This window comes from Erpetoichthys calabaricus, chromosome 9 (genome assembly GCF_900747795.2).
Source record: "Erpetoichthys calabaricus chromosome 9, fErpCal1.3, whole genome shotgun sequence".
Classification (NCBI taxonomy): Eukaryota; Metazoa; Chordata; class Cladistia; order Polypteriformes; family Polypteridae; genus Erpetoichthys; species Erpetoichthys calabaricus.
Window position 1 is genome coordinate 67,316,851 of NC_041402.2, and position 20,558 is coordinate 67,337,408.

Below are 20,558 nucleotides of genomic sequence, written 5' to 3' on the forward strand. Positions count from 1 at the left end.
AGGCATAAACAACAAAGTATACCAGTTCATCTCAGGTACCATTCAGTCAAGTCAAATTTAAAGTTAATGGTTTACCAATGTCTTAAGCTTTTTGAATGGGGGAGAATACCCAGGGAACTTCCAGAACTCAGAATCCATCTGTACGTGAGCTTGGATTGTCACACTGAGTGTAAATTCGACTGCAGTTTATAGACTCTGATGTGCTAAGTTCATAGAGACTGATGCATAGAGGCTTACTGCTGGAATTCAAGCAAATGAGGCCTCTAAAAATGTTCATCAAACGACGTGCACCCTTCTGAAACGCAAGCATTTAAAGCTTTTTTTTCATTATCTCTCTATTATAATAAAAAATCCTGGGACAAAATGAGACTTTGTAGCCTGGGACGAGACGTGACTTTTTTTAGAGTGATACTTTCACATCCCGTGAGACGAGACTTTGTGCTAAGAGATTTAACCATGTCCAGAGCCAGAAATAAAAGACCAAGAGTAGATGACTAAGTAGAACGTCGTAGAGAATTCAAAAACGTTGGCGTGATACACATGCAGAGCAGGTTAGAGATAATGAAAGTACTAAAATTGGAAGATCTCAAAAAAATGACAGTAAAGATCACATTAACGCAAACAAATGGAAATTATTACTCAATGAAATAATGGAACAGTGAAAAGAGATCAAATATATATTTGGATTTAAACTTTAAGTTGGAGACTTGTAGATTGTCTAATTCTTTTTGCCATCAGGGAAAAGTAATGTTTCTTCCCAATAAAGAGGCGTATATGCAAGAATTAAATGATTTGTTGTTTGGTGAAAGTGAAATCCACATACGCAAGCGGCAGAGACACAAAGTGGCTGGCGTGTAGCGCAGGCCGAGGGTGTTGGCAAGCGAAGCGAGCATCGGGAAAAGCCCCTAGTTTTTCCATAAAAATGATCTGTTTTTAACCTAAAATATCATTGGTAACAAGATCTCACTAAAGTTTAAAATGTCTAACGTGATTTGACAATATTGCAACCATTCAATTAATAAAATCTGCAATTTCAATTATGGAGTTCAGACTACAGACATCTGCTTATTGTTGTATAAAGAGCATTTATGTAAATTATGCTACAGAGCTTTGTCTCAAGCCACATTTTATCATCCAGCAGCCATAACAACCTGCACTTCAGAACAGATAATCCACCTGAAGCAAAGCATGTTTGAGACTGGCCAGTATTTGGATGGTAGACCAACCAGGAAAAGCATGGTTTGCTGCTGGAAGAATGCAGTGGTAAGGACACTGCTCTGTAAAAATGGCACGGCCCTTTGAATGAGACATAAAACTGTGGTCATTAAAGATCCCTGGGCATCCTTCATGAACAGCAGGGTATATACTGATGGCTAAAATGTTCACCCTGTCCTAGTGATTCAGGCCCCTTAATCATCCCCTGCCTCTAATGACCATGTCTCATCCCTTCACCACCTGATAGTTAATGTGTGGTGAGCGTACTGGTGTAAAATGGCTGCCGTGACATCATCCAGGTGGGTGCTGCACATTAGTGGTGTTTGACGTGGCTCCCCACTCACTCTGTAAAATACTTTGAGTAGTGTGAAAAGTGTTATATAAATGCAAAGAATTATTATTATTACCTATTATTTTTTTCTGTCTTTGTACAAACATGCATTCGATGAAGAACACAGTATTTTGCAGCACATAAAAAGGCACATTTGGGTCAGTATACATACACAAAATAGTCATGCACTCCACCGCTCTTCCAGGTTTATGCCAATTGGTAAATAATCTATAAAACAAATTGATACTGGCATATAAAATTCTTGCAGGCCTCATGAGAAACTACAGAGTAGATCAATACAAGATAAATAATATTGAAACAGATACTGTAATTCTAATAACTAGGCTCTTTCCAAAGAAACTATATTTATCTTATAAGCTGTGTTGATTTTCACTTGAATACTTGATTTTGAAAAATGTCTCCAAAATGTATGGTAATAGAACAGTCTCACAGATTGGTTGGATCGACTTTTTCCTCTATACTTACCTTGTGGCTTGAGGCCTGACAATCAAGTCACCTGAAGCTGCAGTTAGCAAGTGTTCCATGCTTCCCTAAACTGAAGACCTTTGCTTTAAAAGAATACTCCACCTGAAACTTATATCTTTTTTCATATCTTACTTAGCTTTGTGTAGTTTGTAGTGATGGGTGAGAAAAATTGATAATCCCATGTTTTCATGTAGAATGGAGATAACAAAATTTCTGATAGAATAGGCATTCTATGGTGACCAGTGATGTACAACAACAACAATATCAAAACTTCCATGAAAAAAAATCTTATATCACTCATGTTGTATAATTCACATTTCAAATTTTCCAGTCATATGCTTGCAACGTACCAAACAGGTGTAGCTTTATAAAAATGTTGCTAAATAAACTGCTTCCTGGAAAATGCTCTTATGTACGAAAATGGAATGTGCTCAGAAGAAAATGAGCAGTTGAATTGTAGGTCTTTCTCCCATTACATTTATATTCATATCCATAACCAGAGTACATCGGAACTATATAGCAGCAGGCTGTGAAACTGATGTGTGATTTGCCCTAATTGCTTGTTGAAGCATCTTCAATTCTTGGATATTCACAAGTATGAGGAATGTTCCATCCCTGACGATGCTTTCATGTGCCTTTCATTAACGTTTAATCTTTAGTTGTTTATGTTACTCGGTAAACTTTGTACTGTTGATACCACATGAAGCGCAAGGTTAGCCAATGACTAATCTATTACTTGGTTGGATGCTTGACCAATGAATGAGAGGGAAGGTGGGTCTTCAATTCCAGTGCTCAGTCACATTTGACCATGTTCTGTTCAAGTTCACAAATGTGTTTTCTGGAATGATATATTTAAAAATATTGTAATAAAAATACAATTGTTTGGGATGTTCTGAGCATACAACTGGATGACTCGTGATGTGGATTATCCGATATGAATAACGTGAGATTATTCATGGATGCTTTTGATATTGTTTGCTGTTGTCTGGCATTGATCATCATAGACTTCTACTCTGTCAGAAACTTTATCTCCATTCTGCATTGAAACTTGAGATTACAAATTTTCTTGGCCATCACTAGAGAATACAGTGCATGGGGTAAGCAACATACAAAAAGGATAATTTTGGGTGGAGTATTTGTTTAACCATTTGTGCTTTACCCTTTATTACAAAAACATGAAGATATTATCTTTTATGTGACTGTAAAGAAAAGTTCTTATTCTTCCCAAAATAATGTTAGAGTGAAAGTACTGTTTTAAATTCTATTTTAAAAAGTGTCAAAAATAATTGCCAAACAAACTCTATGTAACATAGGATACCATACTCCCTAAAGAAAATTGCATTTTAAAAATCGAAAAGTGATTGAAAACAGCACAAAATATATTTAACCCTACATGATTAAGAAAAACTAAACCTTAATATAAGATAACAACCATGGCAGACTGCTCACCTCTAAACGCAGGTATTCTGTCTGGTCTTTGGACGTTACACTCATGATGACACTGCTGTGCCTTCGAGTCCGAATCAAAACCTGCACGGTAGTCTTTCTAGTGGGCTGTGGTGCAGCCAGCAAATAATGGATGTGACTCCTACCATCAAATGAATACTCAGGAACTGCTGCAAGACACATAAGGCAATGCATTATCAACAAGAAAAAATGAGGTAATCTTAGAGAAGCAAAAAAGACGCACAGTAATTCACATGATCAGAAGTTTTTCCTTTTGCAGCTCTTGTCTAAAAGTACCTTCATTGTGAACGTTTTGCTCATGAGTACCACTAAACAACCACACATTCTTATGTGCAATAAAATAGACAGGATAAACCCTGTCTATTTTTATACACACCCACACTTCAAGGTAAACCTGCAAAAGATAGAAACAGTACAGTACTGGCTTAAGATGTTTGACAATTACTGCAACTACAACACACCAGGAATGCATGGGCAATACATTTGTCACAAATCTGAGGAAGTGAAGAAGTTCAAAACAGTGGTTTTCAAGAGGATGGGTAGTGTGCTTGATGTATCACAACACAAGCTGGCTCCATAGATGTAACATTGGAATGAATCCACACAGGTAGCACAGTGGTAGCACTGCTGCTTTGCAGTAAGGAGATTATAGGTTTACTTCACAGGTCCTCCCTGCGTGGAGAGAGCTTTGAGTAGTGAGAAAAGTGTGATGGAAATGAAAAGAATTATTATTATTATTATGGTAGTGATGATGGTTGCATGATGTCTCTTGTCTTATGAGAAAGATCTGGAAAGCACAGAGAAATAAGAGCATTGGATAATGTGACAGGCCATTACAATGCTTTTAATGAACAGCTGTAACACACTTTATGCATTGCAAGTTTATGCCTTACACCATAAACCTTCCAACTTGCAAGGTGGGACTCCATTCCTGACACTCCATTATAAAATATGTTATTGATCATTAACCTCGCTCTCATTCACACACATGTATTCTGTCTTGTTCCTACTGACCTTCATTCCTCTCCTCTCTAGAGCATATCTCCACCTCTCCAGGGTCTCCTCAACCTGCTCCCTACTCTTGTTACAGATCACAATATCATCTGCAAACATCATAGTCCATGGAGACTCTTGTCTAATCTCATCTGTCAACCTGTCCATCACCATTGTAAATAGGAAAGGGCTCAGAGCCAATCCCTGATGTAATTCCACCTCCACTTTAAAGGCATCTGTCACTCCTACCGCAGACCTCACCACTGTCACATTTCCCTCATACATATCCTGTACTACTCTTACATAATTCTCTGTCACTCCTGACTTCCTCATAAAATACCACAACTCCTGTTGAGGCACCCTGTGATATGCTTTCCCTAAGTCCACAAAGACACAATGAAACTCATTCTGTCCTTCTCTATACTTCTCCATCAACACCCTCAGAGCAAACATGACATTTTAAGTGCTCTTTCCCAGCATGAAACCATACTACTGTTCAATAATGATCACCCCCCTTCTTAGCCTAGTTTCCACTACTCATTCCCATAACTTCATGCTGTGGCTCATCAATTTTATCCCTCTGTAGCTACTACAGCTCAGCACATCCCCCTTATCCTTGAAAATCAGTACCAGTACACTTCTTCGCCACTCCTTAGGCCTCCTCTCATTTTCCAAGATTGCATTAAAAAATCGAGTTTAAAACTCCACTGCCATCTCTCCTAAACACCTCCATGCGTCCACAGGTATGTCATCTGGACCAACAGCCTTTTCATTCTTCATCCTCTTCATAATTGTCCTCATTTCTTAATTGCTAATCCGTTTCACTTCCTGATTCACTATCTCCATATCATCCAACATTCTCTCCATGTCATTCTCTTCATTAGTACTTTTTCCATCTGCTCAACACACTTTTCTTGCTTGTTAGTTTGTTTCTATCTTTATCTTTTATCACCCTAACCTGCTCCACATCTTTCCCAGTTCTGTACCTCTGTTTAGCCAATTGGCACAGGTCATTTTCTCCCTCCTTAGTGTCTAACCTCCCATACAACTCATAATATGCCTTTTCTTTAGCCTTTGCCAGCTCTCTCTTTGCCTTATCTCCTTGTACCCCTGTCTACTTTATGTATTCTTCTTCTTTGCCAACCTCTTCCTCTGTATACTCTGCTGTACTTCCCCTTTCCACCACCAGATTTCTTTGTCCTCCTTTCTCTGTCCAGATGTCACACCAAGCACCCTTCTAGCTGTCTCCATTACCACTTCTGCTATAGTTTCCCAGCTATCAGGTAACTCTTCACTGCCACCCAGTGCCTGTCTTACCTCCTCCCTGAACTCAACCTTACACTCTTCCTTTTTCAACTTCAACCATTTGATCTTTGGCTCTGTCCTCACTCTCCTCCTCTTCTTGATATTCAACATCATCCTACAGACCATTATCCTATGCTGCCTAACTACTTTTTCCCCTGCCACCACTTTGCAGTCTCCAATCTCCTTCAGATTGACCCTCCTGCCTAGGATATAATCTATCTGTGTGCATCTTTGTCCATTCTTATACAGTATGTCACCCTGTGTTCCTCCCTCTTCTTAAAAGACATATTCACCACAGCCATGTCCATCCTTTCTGCAAAATCAAATATCATCTGACCTTCTGCATTCCTCTCCTTGACACCATACCCACCCATCATCTACTCCTCTCCTCTGTTCCATTCACCAACATGTCCATTAAAATCCACTCTAATCACCACTCTCTCTGCCATGGGTACACTCTCCACCTCTTTATCCGACTCACTCTTCTTTCTCATCCATCACACACCCAACTTGCCGGGTATATGCACTAACAACATTCATCATTACACCTTCAATTTCCAGCTTCATAATCATCACTCTGTCTAACACCCTTTTCACCTCCAAAACACTCTTGACATACTGTTCCTTCAGAATACCCCCTACCCCATTTCTCCTCCCATCCACACCACGGTAGAACAATTTGAAACCATCTCCAATACATCTGTCCTTACTCCCGTTTCATCTGGTCTCTTGTACGCACAATACATCAACCTTCCTTCTCTCTATCACATCAGCTAACTCTCTCCCTTTACCAGTCATGCTGCCAACATTCACAGAACCTACCCTCACTTCCACTTTCTTTACCTTTCTCTTCTCCTTCTGCTTCTAGACACACCATCCCCCTGTTCTTCTTCTTCTCTGGCTAACAGACAACAACATATAGCCCTATGTTAACCTGGGCTTCGACCGATCTGGTATGGAAATCTGTATTGTTGTCCACATATTGATCTGGCAAAATTTTACACAAGATGCCCTTCCTGATGTAACCCTCCCCAGTTATCCAGACTTGGGACATGCATGAAGAAACACAGTGATTTGTGCACCCCCTTTATATGAAGATGACACAGACATCATTCAACAACATTATACAGATGGAGAAATATGTTATGGTGTTCTCTTGCTAAATATTGTCAGTCACTGTTATCCTTTATTAGTTACAGTTTCACCAAAAACAGTTAATTTCATATCAAAGTAGGCCATTCATAGGTAGCCTGTAGAGCATGTGCCTTACCAGATTCTTCCATGGTAATTCATGTCTCTAGACAGGGTTTATAAAGGAGTGTATGTGGAATACTGGCAGATAAAAACCACAGCCCACACCATGCCCTGTATAGGTCACTCCTTCACAGAGGTAGCAGGTGCACAGTATTTGGCTGGGTATGCTTAAGAACACTAGTTATCACCAATGATGTACAGCCATATTTATCTGCAACTGTGTAGGTTCTACATAATTTCAATGTGAAGCTCTATTCTGCAAGACCAAAAAATTATAATTAACTGTTAATTATCTTTTCTCTGGTTTGGATATAATTTTTTACTAACCTGTCATATTATCTATGGTAGTTTTCATGTAAATTGGTTCACAGCTGCTTGGTTCAACCTTTTTTAGTGAACAGTGTACATGTCTGCATACCTCAAGTGCACTGGCAATGTCCATTTAAAGCAATGCAATTTGCAAAAGGCATATCTGCTGTGTTTTCCAGCCCAGAAGCTGGGTTAATGATGCATGGTAAAGCTATCTTTAAATTACAAATGTTTTATCCTTTTAAATTTAGTTACAACCTGAGCAACGGAATCACACACAACAATTTCATTAGCATATGTAGGCAGCACATTTTCATGTTAGTCTCATTTTACCATTAAATACAGAAAATTACAGAAGAAGAGAAAATTAAGATAAAAACTGTACTTCTACATAGCATTGTGCAACAGAAGTTCTATTGTATTCTGAAAGTAAATTATTACTTGTCAAAATAAAAGATACAAAAGCATCACTAATACATGAATACATAAACTGTCTAAGTTTTCATACATGAATAGCAAAATAACAATGATTATAATAAAAGTGAAAGATAGAATTGGATGATTGTGTCATAAATAATCATCCTCTTATAACCGAATAGCTAAAGAGCAATTGACATGCTGCTTTTCACAGAACCCAATCAGGTTACTGATGTCATAGATGAACCTGTCATGTCACCATATTCAAAGTTTATAGTTTGGCTTGAGGGGAACACATATGTTTGAACTTCAAATGAAGCATAGCTGTATGTGCTTCAGCAGCTGGGAGACATCAGCCTGCAATGTGCAGTGAGTTCTTCACCAGGTTTCATTAAAACATCTCCGTTTTGTGTTAGCTTCAGTCTTAGGCAGGATGGTGCTGTCAGCATTTTGTTTGTAAAAGATCAAGATCAAAAATGTAATTACACTTGTCTGCCATTTGAAGTCTGCATATGGCAAATTCAAGGGCTGTCATGGGATTTGATCTTGCCATATGATCAGGTTAAGTGTATTTCATTACATGATCATTTTATTTCATTATATAGCCAAATGTCCTGTACTTATATAAGTCTGAGACAAAATACATATCATAGTTTACCCTGACAATAAAATTCATAGTACCAGTCTTTGCAAAGAATATTTAAACTACCAATGCTGCCTAAAATGTGTTAAATAATACATGCTTAATATGGTGGACCTATTTGAGACCTTAATTATGGCTAATTGCAAATGGTTCTGTACAGAAGATAAGACTTTACAATGTCCTGCACAAAGCATACGATGTACAGCGCAGCAAGGTTGCCTCTTTTGTCATATAATAGGTCTCTAAAAAAAAGGTCAGGAAGTATCTGATCTGGGGATGACAAGATAAAGGAACTACAGTGCACGGGCCAAGTGGTAAATTAGGAGACCACACAAGCAGATAAACGGCAGCAGTAAGTAAGACACATTAGGTTACGCATGGTCCCCTGCTACATATTGTGTTGATCGGACCTCTGCACGCTTGACTCATAATTTTCTGATAGTTTAGGTTTTAGGACTGCAGCGTCACTTGAGGTTGCCAGGGTGATTACTAGTAGAATGGCAACCAGGAACTCCAGAAGGCATTCCTGATGCCAGAAGTGGTCAAGGAAATAACCCAGAATAAGTTTCTGAATAGGGGCTAAACGCTCCTTCTGCCACCCTTGACAATGAGCTAGGAGTCAGTAGTGTAGTGAGACGGGAAGAGCAGCCATAGTGGTTCTAAAGAAAGCTATTGAAGGAAAGCAAGGAGAGGACATCTGTGTTTCTGTATGGGTAAATGGACAAGCCATAACATATGATAGTAAAGGCCCATGATTGTCCATAAACAGGCCCTAAAAAGGCATGGAGTATTTCTTTTGTTTCTCTTATATTTTGTGTTACTTTTACTCCTTGTGTATGTATTTACACTTGTGTAGTTATTTTTGTTAATAAGTCATATTTTTATATTTACCAAATGTCCCCAGTAAGCATATATAAATGTTGTAAGGTTTAATCCTTTAGTGTTATTGCACTATAGATTTCCAAAGGTATTTCAAATATAAAGGTCCCCTTACTTTAAGGACTTTTTATGCAGTCTTTCTGAATAGGCATTAATTTTAATACATTAACCAGAATTTACATCCCCCGTAGGTGAGACTGAACACCTGCTGCTGTGTACAACATGTTAAAAATGACAGAATGTCTCAAAACATGGTCAGACATAGAGGTGTATACTGCAATTTGGTTTTGGCATAACAGTGGTAAAACTCCAGCTTAAATGCATTAGTAACTGGTAGTGGTGTATAGTCCAGCAGTCATGTCATTAAAACACCATGGTGTAAGGTGCTTTTCATAGGAGCTGTTATACTAACCACATGATTTCAATCTCTGGTGCTTCCAAAACACTTTCATAGTAAGCACTTTGTAACAGATGATGTTGATAATTATGTATAGGACTCTACAACAGCCTGGCTACAGCACTTCAAAACCAATTTCTTCTTTTCAGAGATGGATGGCTTCATGGCACATTAGAACGAATACCTCGAGAAATGTGAATATTATGTCTAAATGAAGATAAATATACTGTATGCTTGTACAAAAATAAGGTAATATACTTTTAGAAATACCAACATGGGTATATATAAGTGTTCTGGACCTGTACAAAACAAATCAAAGTAAATTGTTTCTCATGTGTCAGGGTATATGATCATTTTATTATACATAAAGTTCTATCCATTTTCCAATCTGCTAATACTGTAGATTTTAATGGTTATAAGGCAATGGTGCTAACCATGACACCACCATAGTGTCTAAAACATGACTGCCTTGGCAAACTAATTTTACAGTGCAAAAATTACTAAAAACGCATACCGTATATACTCGCAGATAAGGTCTTCTGCAGTTAAGTCAGGACTTGATTTTACAGTATAATTTCTGGTATTTTATAATTTATGTTGGCTGTATAAGTTGAAAGCGGAAAACTCATGCTATTGGTCCAAGAGATTATGATATGCTAACGCTCACCTGAGAAAGTAACCATGGAGCACACTGCCTTTTTTTCTATGCGCATGCTCCTAACCTCTCTCTCTCTATTGTGCCTATGTGACCACACAGTATTATCTGAACTATTCCGAAACAACGTTTGCACTCAATTGTGTTTTTTGTATCTCACACCCTCATACACCTTTATCGTAACAGCATCCCTTATCTACGATAGAGCGTTCGATCAGGAGAAAATATGAAGCTGGTTTTAAATTAAATGTTGAAATAGCAAAAGAAATTGGTAACTGCACTACTGCAGCAAAATTCGATGCATCTGAGAAACTGATGCAAGATTGGAGGAGGCAAGAAGATGTAAAAAAACAAAATTTAAGTGTCGGATTTTTGAACGTACGTATAAGTCGGGGTATAATTTTATGATCGATTTTTCGGGTTTCAAACCTGACTTATACATGAGTATACACGGTATTTTATGGTGTCATTTTTAGGAAAGGTTCAATCAGACATTTTTGTGTCAGTAAGAACAATGTACACATTTATTTTAATCTAAACCACTGGATTACCTTCTAGATTTTTAGTCACGCAATGCTGGACTACTGGCCTTTACAGTACTAAGCAGTCCTGGACTTAATTTTACTTTAAGGAGGAAAAACTAAATCAGAGTCAGATTACCAAAGATTATACATATTTATGGCTACTTGAAACAAAAAAATATATAAATGTTAATGAAATCAACCTTTTCTCAAAACCAAGTCAAACCCAAAGGAATGACCAATGACCACACACTTGATTTACACTGAAGGTAATCACAGACCAGGCATTATATAATAGTCAGTCAGGATACAAAGAGTGACAAGAAAATTACCATATTTATGACATATCTGTCTTCTCTCTGTCATGGAAAGCCCATGACCATCAGATAGTACACTTATGATATGGATTAGTAGGTTAAGGTGACTGTACCTTTCTCACACTGGTGACCACCAAATCCAGGTAGACACTGGCAACTGAAAGATCCCCATTCTCCTTGGCATTTCCCATGAGGCCCGCAAGATGGGTAGCCCATATTCATGCAGTTACTGTCAGTTGTCACACATCCAGGAGAGCTGTTCAGAGACTCTGCGGGTGACCCCAGATCATAGAACTGAGAAAGAAAGAAGCAAAGAGGACATTGCTTTGAACAACGTACAAAGAAATATATCTTCAAAGTAAGCAGCCATGGTAGAGGTAGACATCTTCTGCTTTAGAAGTCTTATTTTATTTATTTTATTTTTTTTAATATTTTTTTTGTTCAAAGTCAAGTTTAGAATGTAAGACAGAATCAAACTCTGTTGTATGTTTGTTTCTAATATAATATAACCAAACAAGAACTGGTTCGTGCTTTGATGAATTGTTCCTGAAAGAAATCACTCAACATATAGTTTTGTCAGAGTCCATTAACTGTTTCTTTTATTTCTCTGATTAAGACGAAGAGGCAAAAGAGCAGCAGGAGCATCTAAAGAGCACTGCCATCATCTGCTCATTCAGTTGATAATAACATTCTGTAAGTGACTTAGCGGAGAAGCATCCATCCATTCATCCATTTTCCAACCCACTGAATCCGAACACAGAGTCACGGGGGTCTGCTGGAGCCAATCCCAGCCAACACAGGGCACAAGGCAGGAACCAATCCCGGGCAGGGTGCCAACCCACCACAGTTAGCAGAGAAGCAAAATAAGTAAATATAGGGATTAAATAGAAGTACACAATACCTTGTCCTCAATTGTTAAGCGTCTTAATTTCTTTGGCATCTGCATTGATTTCTTAAAAGCAGTTCCATTCATTTTGAGCTGGGTGGTTTAAGCTATTTCATTTGAGTTGGCTTTAAATGAGGTGGAACAGAGGCATGTTGGCAGTTGCCACTGAGTTCTGAGTCCAAATCCAGGGCCAGGATGTTATCCATGTGGAATATGTACATTGTCCATTTGTCTGGAGGGTTTTCCTTCAGGTACTCCTGCTTTCATGATCAAACACAGGCAGAGTGTGCATGTGAGTAAGCCATCCAATAGACTGGTGCTCTGTGCATGACATTCTCCCGTCTCAAACCTAGTGCTGGCAGGCTTTACTCTAGCAACTTATGAAAATAAAATGCATTAAGTGGGTTTGCTGATGAGGTTTGCTGTATGTAAATATAGAATATACAGTCTGGAGCCATCCACATTCATTCATTCATGCATTATCAAAACCGTTGCATCCAAGACAGACGCCAGTGTACACTTGTACACACCGTGACTATTTAAAGTTGGCAGGTAAACTAATATAAGTCTTCAGGATGTGGGAAAAGAACATGGTACTCAAAGAGTAGTGTCTGTATTGTGAGCACATAAAAAAGAAGTGGTAATTAGAATAAACAACATACTGATAAGGTCTCAGGAAGAGGTGTGATGATAATGATTAAGAAAGTCCTAATGTCCTTAGAGAATAGCAGATGGTAGCCAGCAACTTATATTGACTATTGAGAGGTGTGTGCCATTAGGGACTCCATCACCTTTGATGACTCTCAGTCATGTTTTATACTACTGAAGGATATTCAACTTTGTATACTCAACTCTATATAGAATGCCCCAGTGAATATACATTTCCTTATTTGAATTCAATCGCTGCTGTTAATTGAATTCCATATTTGATATGAGGCATAGGCAATTTGGAACTTCTGCCTAAAGCATATAACTTACATGAGGGTGCACAAATGCAAAAAAAAATAGGCCTGTAACAGATGGTGTACATTATGCAGTAAACTAAATGATGTCACTCTAGGTAGCAATGTAGAGATGCAGCTTGCCCAAGGTAAACTATAAAACAATTCAGATTATGACATTGAAAATTTGAGGCGGGATAAACTCCACCAAGTTTAGTTTGCAAAACTCATCAATAATTTGGATTTAATGTCTCTATAAAATGCAAAACATGCTTGCTGGTTTCAAACCTTTATTATAATTCTGAGTTTTTAATCATTTCATTTTTTCTTAACCAGCAACCAATTAACACTGAGGAGCAAATCCAAATATAAATAGCTATCCTGGAATTGTATGCACCTTTCTGTGTTTCTCATTAAGAAACTGTTCAGTATTTTGAAAGAAATAAAAATTGTTAAGGGTGGAGGGAACACTACTTTAGTGTAATCTATGAAGTATATTGATTTTGTTAGGGAAGAAATCCGCAGTTCACATGCATAATCATACTGTATATCCTCCTATGGGAGCATTAAACAACCACATCCACAATAAGACTATGAATTCTGAGTTAGCTGGGAGAAAATGGCAGGCCATTACCTGCTACCACACCTCCAGCACTATCACACCCAGCACTGCTAACACACGACTGTTCCATGAAGTTCAGTACTAACCATATCACTAAATTTATTGAAGACATGACTGTGGTGGGTCTCCTCAATAATAATGATGAGGCAGCACACGTGGAGGAGGTGCCGAGTCAAACTGACTGGTATAAGAGCAACAAACCTTCTCTTAATGTTGACAAAACAAAAGAGGTGATTGTGGACTTCAGGAAGTCCTGCACTGAACCCACTCCACTCTACATCGATGGGTCCAGTGTTTGGAAGAGTCAAAGGCACCAAATTTTTTGGGCATCCACACTGTGGATGATCTTAATACCTCCTTAGCCAAGAAGGCACAACAGCCACTACATTTTCTTTGAAGACTAAAGAGAGCTAGTTTTGCCATGTTGCTTCCACTACTTTCTACAGGGGCGCTATTGAAAGTGTCCAGTCTAACTGCATTACTGTAGGGTTCGTAAACTGCAATGTGGCTGACTGACATACCTTTCAGCGAATAGTGAAGGCAGCTGCAGCTGAGATGGTGATCGGAGTGCCTCTATGTTTCCTGCAGGACATTTTTGACAAACAGTGCATTCCCAGTGCCTGCAGCATTGTGGAAGACTATTCTCATCTGTTTTATGGACTCTTTTCACTTTAACCATCTGGCAAATGGTATCGAAGCATTTACTTAACTTCTACCAGACTGCAATAACTTCATACTGCAAGCTGTCAGAATTCTTAATAAATACAAATATCTAGCTCTGGTTGTAATCAGAATATAAGTTTAATGTCACTGCGCTCTGTGCAAATATTTTAAATCTGTTTTTCTTTTCTTTCTACATGCACAGCTGAGCCAGATTTAGCACAAAGGGGCTCAGCATTTAGAACTGCTAGGCCAAGCATAGGACAAGACAGATAAAGACAAATGGGCAATGTGCACTATTTCTGTATGTTAGAGTCCGCATGCCTCTCTTTGCCTTGTTTGGAATGGCATGATTTACCTAAGTAAGGGCCTGCTCATCGAGAAAGAGTATAAAGCCTTGGAACATTGCCCGGCACGCCTTTGAAGCCGACAGACGGATGGAACATAATGTCATCCGATCCTATAAATCCTTCCAGTGCAGCGACGAAAATGGCAGACTGTATACATCGAGAATCCACTTTGATAATAGTCTTGCTATGGCTTCCTCATCTGTTATGCCGCGTAAATCGTCATTAAAGAAAGCTAAGTTATTTCACCTATGTGATTTCTTACCACCGCATGACTAAGGGAGGGGTATCGCCTTTTAATATTATATCTATATAGTTTTGGGTTACTTAAGACGCCGCAATTACAAAAGAACTTATTCCAACTAGGGAGCTAGCGCCCCCTAGAGGAAAACACTAGTCAGAGGAGCTAACATTTATTTTGATTTTACTGTATGTATATACTAGTATTCCTTTTTTGTTTTGTATAATCATGTCTTTTTGCACTGTACTTAATGTGTGCCTTCATTAGACATTATTCTCTACACATTGTTTGTCCATGTACTGTATGTAGCACCACGGTCATGGAGAAATGCCGTTTCATCTCACTTTGTATGTGTACACAGTTGCAGAAGAACAATAAAGCTTGACTTGACTTGACATGAGTAGGTGAGCTGTTGCCATACTGTGAAAGAGGCAGAGGCGGTGTGTTTGAGAACATTCAGAATGGTGTGAGAAGCGAAAAGAGGCCAACCTCAGGGTCAGAAAAGAATCCTACCTTTAGGCATGCCTTATGATATTGACAGGTACGTATTTGTGATATTATATACCACCTCTGTTAGCCCTAAGGCATTAATGTGTGTTCATTAGCCATCTAATTTGATTTTCTAAAAATGATTTGATTTAAAAAAGAGTGGTGCAAGTGGTTTTAAAGTGGTTTGATCTGGCCAAAATTTTTCCCTGTTCCCAGTACATAAAATGTACTTGTGATTATCAAAAATGTGAATTTTTTTCATACATTTTAGACTTTTTAAATGATTGGAATTTAGATTTGTTTTCACATCTGCCAAACACATTCTCATTGATAACCTTACAATGTCATTTTCCTTTTTATCATTTCATATGCCGATAAATCTTCTTGTTTGAAAGAAAAATACACCCTGTTGAGCATCTTTGTGACAAACCTTTGATATGTAGTACACTTCCGGAATCAAAACCATACCTCAAGAGACCATGGATCAAGATCAGAAGGAAGCATAAGCCCTGTCAAATCAGCAGCAAAAGTCACCTCTCAGGTGAAATGAAAATGCTGCTGGAAAGTGACAGGAAAAGTAATTCAAAGTTCAAACTTCAGGAAAATGAGGCCAGAATCATATCATCTAAAACCACTCAAATGCAGGCACAGTCACTGACAAGGAAGGATGGTCTTGGACATAAACCAGATGTGCATATCTCAATCATTTTACTCACAGTTTTCTGTTTAAATAATTTATTCTATATGCCATAGTATCAAAATGTTAAAATGTCAAAAGCTGTCTATCCATTGTCTAAACTCACTTGGTTAAATATAGAGATCTATGGAAAAATGTCTATTTAGATAACAATGGGAATGAGGCAGGCGTTAACTCTTGATGGAATGCCAGCCCATTGCTTGGTACATTCAATGCCTTAATATATGCTACTTAATTACGTGAGTGCAAACTGCAGAACCCTGAGAAAATTAATCTAGACATAGGAAGATCATGCAATTTCCACGGAGAGAGTGGCCTGACCAGAATTCACGCCGGCCCAATAATAATAATTCATTACATTTATATAGCGCTTTTCTCAGTACTCAAAGCGCTATCCACACAGGGAGGAACCGGGAATCGAACCCACAATCTTCCACAGTCTCCTTACTGCAAAGCAGCAGCACTACCACTGCGCCACCTGTGAGGACAAGGAACTTCTAAGGCAGAAGCACAAAGCAGAGTGCACTGTGTTGTACTGTATATGAATATAAGTGTTCAAAAACATTTACAAATATTTGGTCATCAAAACCATACTAGAAAATCTTTACCATTGGCAAATAATTTTACCAATGTTAAACCAAGGGTGCTAATAACTCATCTTTATTATAGTGATAAATAATGGACCTTATTTATTATTTGCATACTGTATATTAAAATAATTATTCACTGTTGTCTCGTCATGAGTATGTCCACTCAACCATTATTGAGTGAACCCATGCAAAACACTTTTTGTCATGGAGGCCTATAGGTTATCAAGGCAGCGCTAGGAGAAAGGAAACAACAAACCCTAGACAGGGTACCAGTCATTTGCAGATTAGATCCAGAATCACCAACACCCAGCCAATGCTATTTAATGCCATTAAAGGAAAAACTCAATAGTTCAAAATGTTACACCCCAATACTTCATCTGTATGACATTTTCAACTTCTTTTGTTTTATTTCAGGCACAGGGTCATGGGGGTCTGCTGGAGCCAATCCCAGCCAACACAGGGCACAAGGCAGGAACAAATCCCAGACAGGGCACCAGCCCACCGCAGGGCATACACATACCCACACACCAAGCACATACTAGTGACAATTTAGGATCGCCAATGCACCTAACCTGTATGTCTTTGGATTGTGGGAGGAAACCGGAGCACCCAGAGGAAACCCACGCAGACACGGGGAGAACATGCAAACTCCACACAGGGAGGACCTGGGAAGCATAGGTCCTGGGTCCCATCATGCTTGGAAGGACCTGGGTCTCCTTACTGCAAGGCAGCAGAACTACCACTGCGCCACCGTGCTGCCATATTTCAGGCTTATCTCTTTCAATTTATATTGTTGCTGTTCTTTAACACAGGTGAATTCCATCCTTCTAAACTTACCGGATCATATTGTGTATTAACTGCAAGCAGGAGCACAAATATCTTTTCTAACATCTTTTGAAATGCCATGAATTTCATCTGTTAGAAACTTTACCAAAATTTGCATAATTTGTTGACTGGTGTCAGTTTAAGGAGTTAAAATACAAGTAAACTAACTTGAAACCCAAATGACAAACACTGAAGAGGCACATAGGATTTTTGTTTTATCTCAAGGACATCAGAGATGGAAGAAAAGTTATTGGTGGGGGGCTTTAGTCACTGTCCATGGTATCTGCCTAACTCAAACAACACAATATAACACAGAGTAAATGGAGAGTTATTTTTTAAGCTTTTAGAAGTAACACCTGTAGAATCCCTTAACATATATGTGACCACATTTTAGGCTACTGTTTTGGAATTTTACATAAATATGGCACCTCTGCAGCTCTGCTCTCTTTCTAGACTTAACACATCATGTCTACCTCTTATTGAACTGCAGTTTTTATTTAAGTCCTAGTACTTTGCTTTCAATATATCTTACCTGAGAGAATGTGTCACATGGACAGACAGCACCAGCGACAAGAAACAACCAAAAAAGGTTCGCTTTATTACATTTTCTGAAACCGACATTGCTTTGTAATTCCTGAACATGGTCTTTTGCAGCATAGTAAATGCCTGCCAATCTCCATGTCTTTGGTCTCCAGATGCCAGCTTCAGGAAACCAAAGAACAGTAATTACTATAAGAGGATAGCATTAACAAGCCAGAGGAGATCACTCATCCCGGTTATGCAATTTTCTTTACGCTATAACTTATTAAGTTTATTACATAGTGAATTCACAAAAAACTGCGGTGGGTTGGCACCCTGCCTGGGATTGGTTCCTGCCTTGTGCCCTGTGTTGGCTGGGATTGGCTCCAGCAGACCCCCGTGACCCTGTGTTCGAATTCAGCAGGTTGGAAAATGGATGGATGGATTTACAAAAAATTATACACCTGCCCTGCATTCAAAAATGGCGGGGAGACGGTTGTCAGACGAACAGCGGGTGCTATGTGTTCACCTTTTCTCGATAACGGGCAATGTTTCCAAGGTGCAACGCAGGATGCTGGAGGAATTTGGACCGCCTGCAGTGTATAGGAACACGAGCTCACAAATCAACGAAATGTTTGACCGGACTGGTAGCGCCAATCACCTGAAAAATCCCAGACCATCGAGAAGTGTGCGAACTGACGACATGAAGAATCGTCTTTGCACTGAACTGGACTCGTCTCCGCATAAATCAAAGTCATCCAGACGATTGTCTGCAAAGCTGCACATTGGTAAAACCAGTGTGCTGAGGATGTTGCATGAAATGAAACATACACCCTGCCATCCATGACTTCTTCATGCTCTCAACGAGGACGACTTCGACAGGAGGATTGAGTTTTCAGAAGCGTGGCTGGCAAGACTGGAGGGGGGTCCGGAACTGGCTCGAAATGTGGTGTGGACTGATGAGGCCATTTTCCACACATCTGGCTCAGTCAACAGACACAACTGTGTCTTTTGGTGCGTAGACAACCCCCACATTACCACTGAAGTCGAACTCAAGTCCCCGGGAGTGATGGTATGGGCTGGTGTGTGATGGTATCATTGGCCTGTATTTCCTTGAAAGAAATGTCACAGGGGACAGGTACACGCGCATCCTATTGACAGTTTGGAGGATCTGTGCCTGGCGATTGTTGAGGAGTTCGGGAAAGTTCGTCTGCAAATGTGTCAAGATGCATGTAATGCTGTAGCCAGAAGACTCTGAGCTTATAGTTCAACTGAATGGAGGACAAGTGGGGCATTACATGGAAAATCAGTGAATTCATTCAATGTAAGTCCATTTTCGTTTATTACAAGAAATTTCGAACAATTCTTTTGTCTTGCATTGTTTTCCTGCATTGCATTAAAAGTTGCATAATTAGATCTGGACCACCCTTTACTATTTAACCAATCCAATTACAGTTTCAATAATATGAGTGGGAAGTTTAGTCTACATTTTGAAAAGCCTTTAGAATAACAATGTACTTCCCATCTTCTCTGGCAAATGTATTATTCCATAATTTCAAAGAATGTTTGCTTCTGAAGAAATGAATCTGCATTTCAAGGTGTCAGTGATAATAAAAGGAAGAAGATGAACAACAAAAAAAAAGATGGCTGGGTAGCAAATGTGCTGAAGTTGAGCTGTTGGGTTTCATCTTAGATATATATTCATTCCCTCTTATTTTTTTTTAAATGCTTGCTTTTTTGAGGGACTTCATGGCAACAAAATGATAAGGATAAGCCAGATTTTCCATTTCAACATAACAGATTCCAGTTCTATTCAAAGAATTAAAATATTATGGCAATTTAGGGGATGCAGTCCCAAGAGATTTGTACGTTATGTTTTGCTTATGTATGCTGCCTTGTAAAAGGCATCTGATATATAAAGAATTAAAATAATCATAGTAAATTATAATGCAAGTACATATGCCTTCTACAGTAAAGACAAGTGTCCATAAAGCTTTGTTGTACAGCTAATATGTCCTAATATCTTATCAATACATTTTTTAAAGCTGTCAACTATAAAAAAAAGTATCCACCCAACCCCTTGGACCTTTTCACATTTTATTGTATTACAGCATAGAACCATAATGTATTTAACAGATTGTTGTACATTCTTCAATGAAAACTAGTCTAAAATGTAAAAGTGATTTTGGGTGTGCAGCAAACTAATATCATTCTGGACAAAAATATTTGAATACCGTTTAGATAGCCTTGGTGTCACAATCACTCCAAACTCATTAATATCTGTGTTTGGTGTATTCCCAGATGGGCTTAAAGTGGAAAAGGACAACTTGATTGCAATTGCCTTTAGACGTAGACATAGACATATCTCGCTCATCTCTTATAAGTCAGTGGGTAACTGATGTTTTACACTGTTTGAAATTAGAAAAAATTAAATTGTCATTCAGTAGACCTGTTCAAAACTTTTTTTAAAATATGGCAAGATCTAATTAATAAAATTTTAGATTAGTACTGGTTACTGATTGCACTACATCAGCTGTTGCAATGGCCCTCCT

The 20,558-nt window shown here is 38.6% G+C and overlaps 1 protein-coding gene across 2 annotated transcripts in view; it reads right to left on the reverse strand.

The window, feature by feature from the left end:
* Positions 1-20,558, reverse strand: part of si:ch211-186j3.6 (neural-cadherin) — a 631,675-nt gene that overhangs the window by 71,499 nt on the left and 539,618 nt on the right. Inside the window, exons 27-28 of one of the 2 annotated variants that reach the window (XM_051932159.1) lie at positions 11,303-11,483; positions 3,482-3,645 (exon numbers count right to left, since the gene is read on the reverse strand). In XM_051932159.1, the coding sequence (XP_051788119.1) occupies positions 3,482-3,645; positions 11,303-11,483 (345 nt within the window). Of the gene's footprint in view, positions 1-3,481; positions 3,649-11,302; positions 11,484-20,558 lie in introns of both variants that reach the window. The other variant, XM_028809678.2, reaches the window with a different exon arrangement.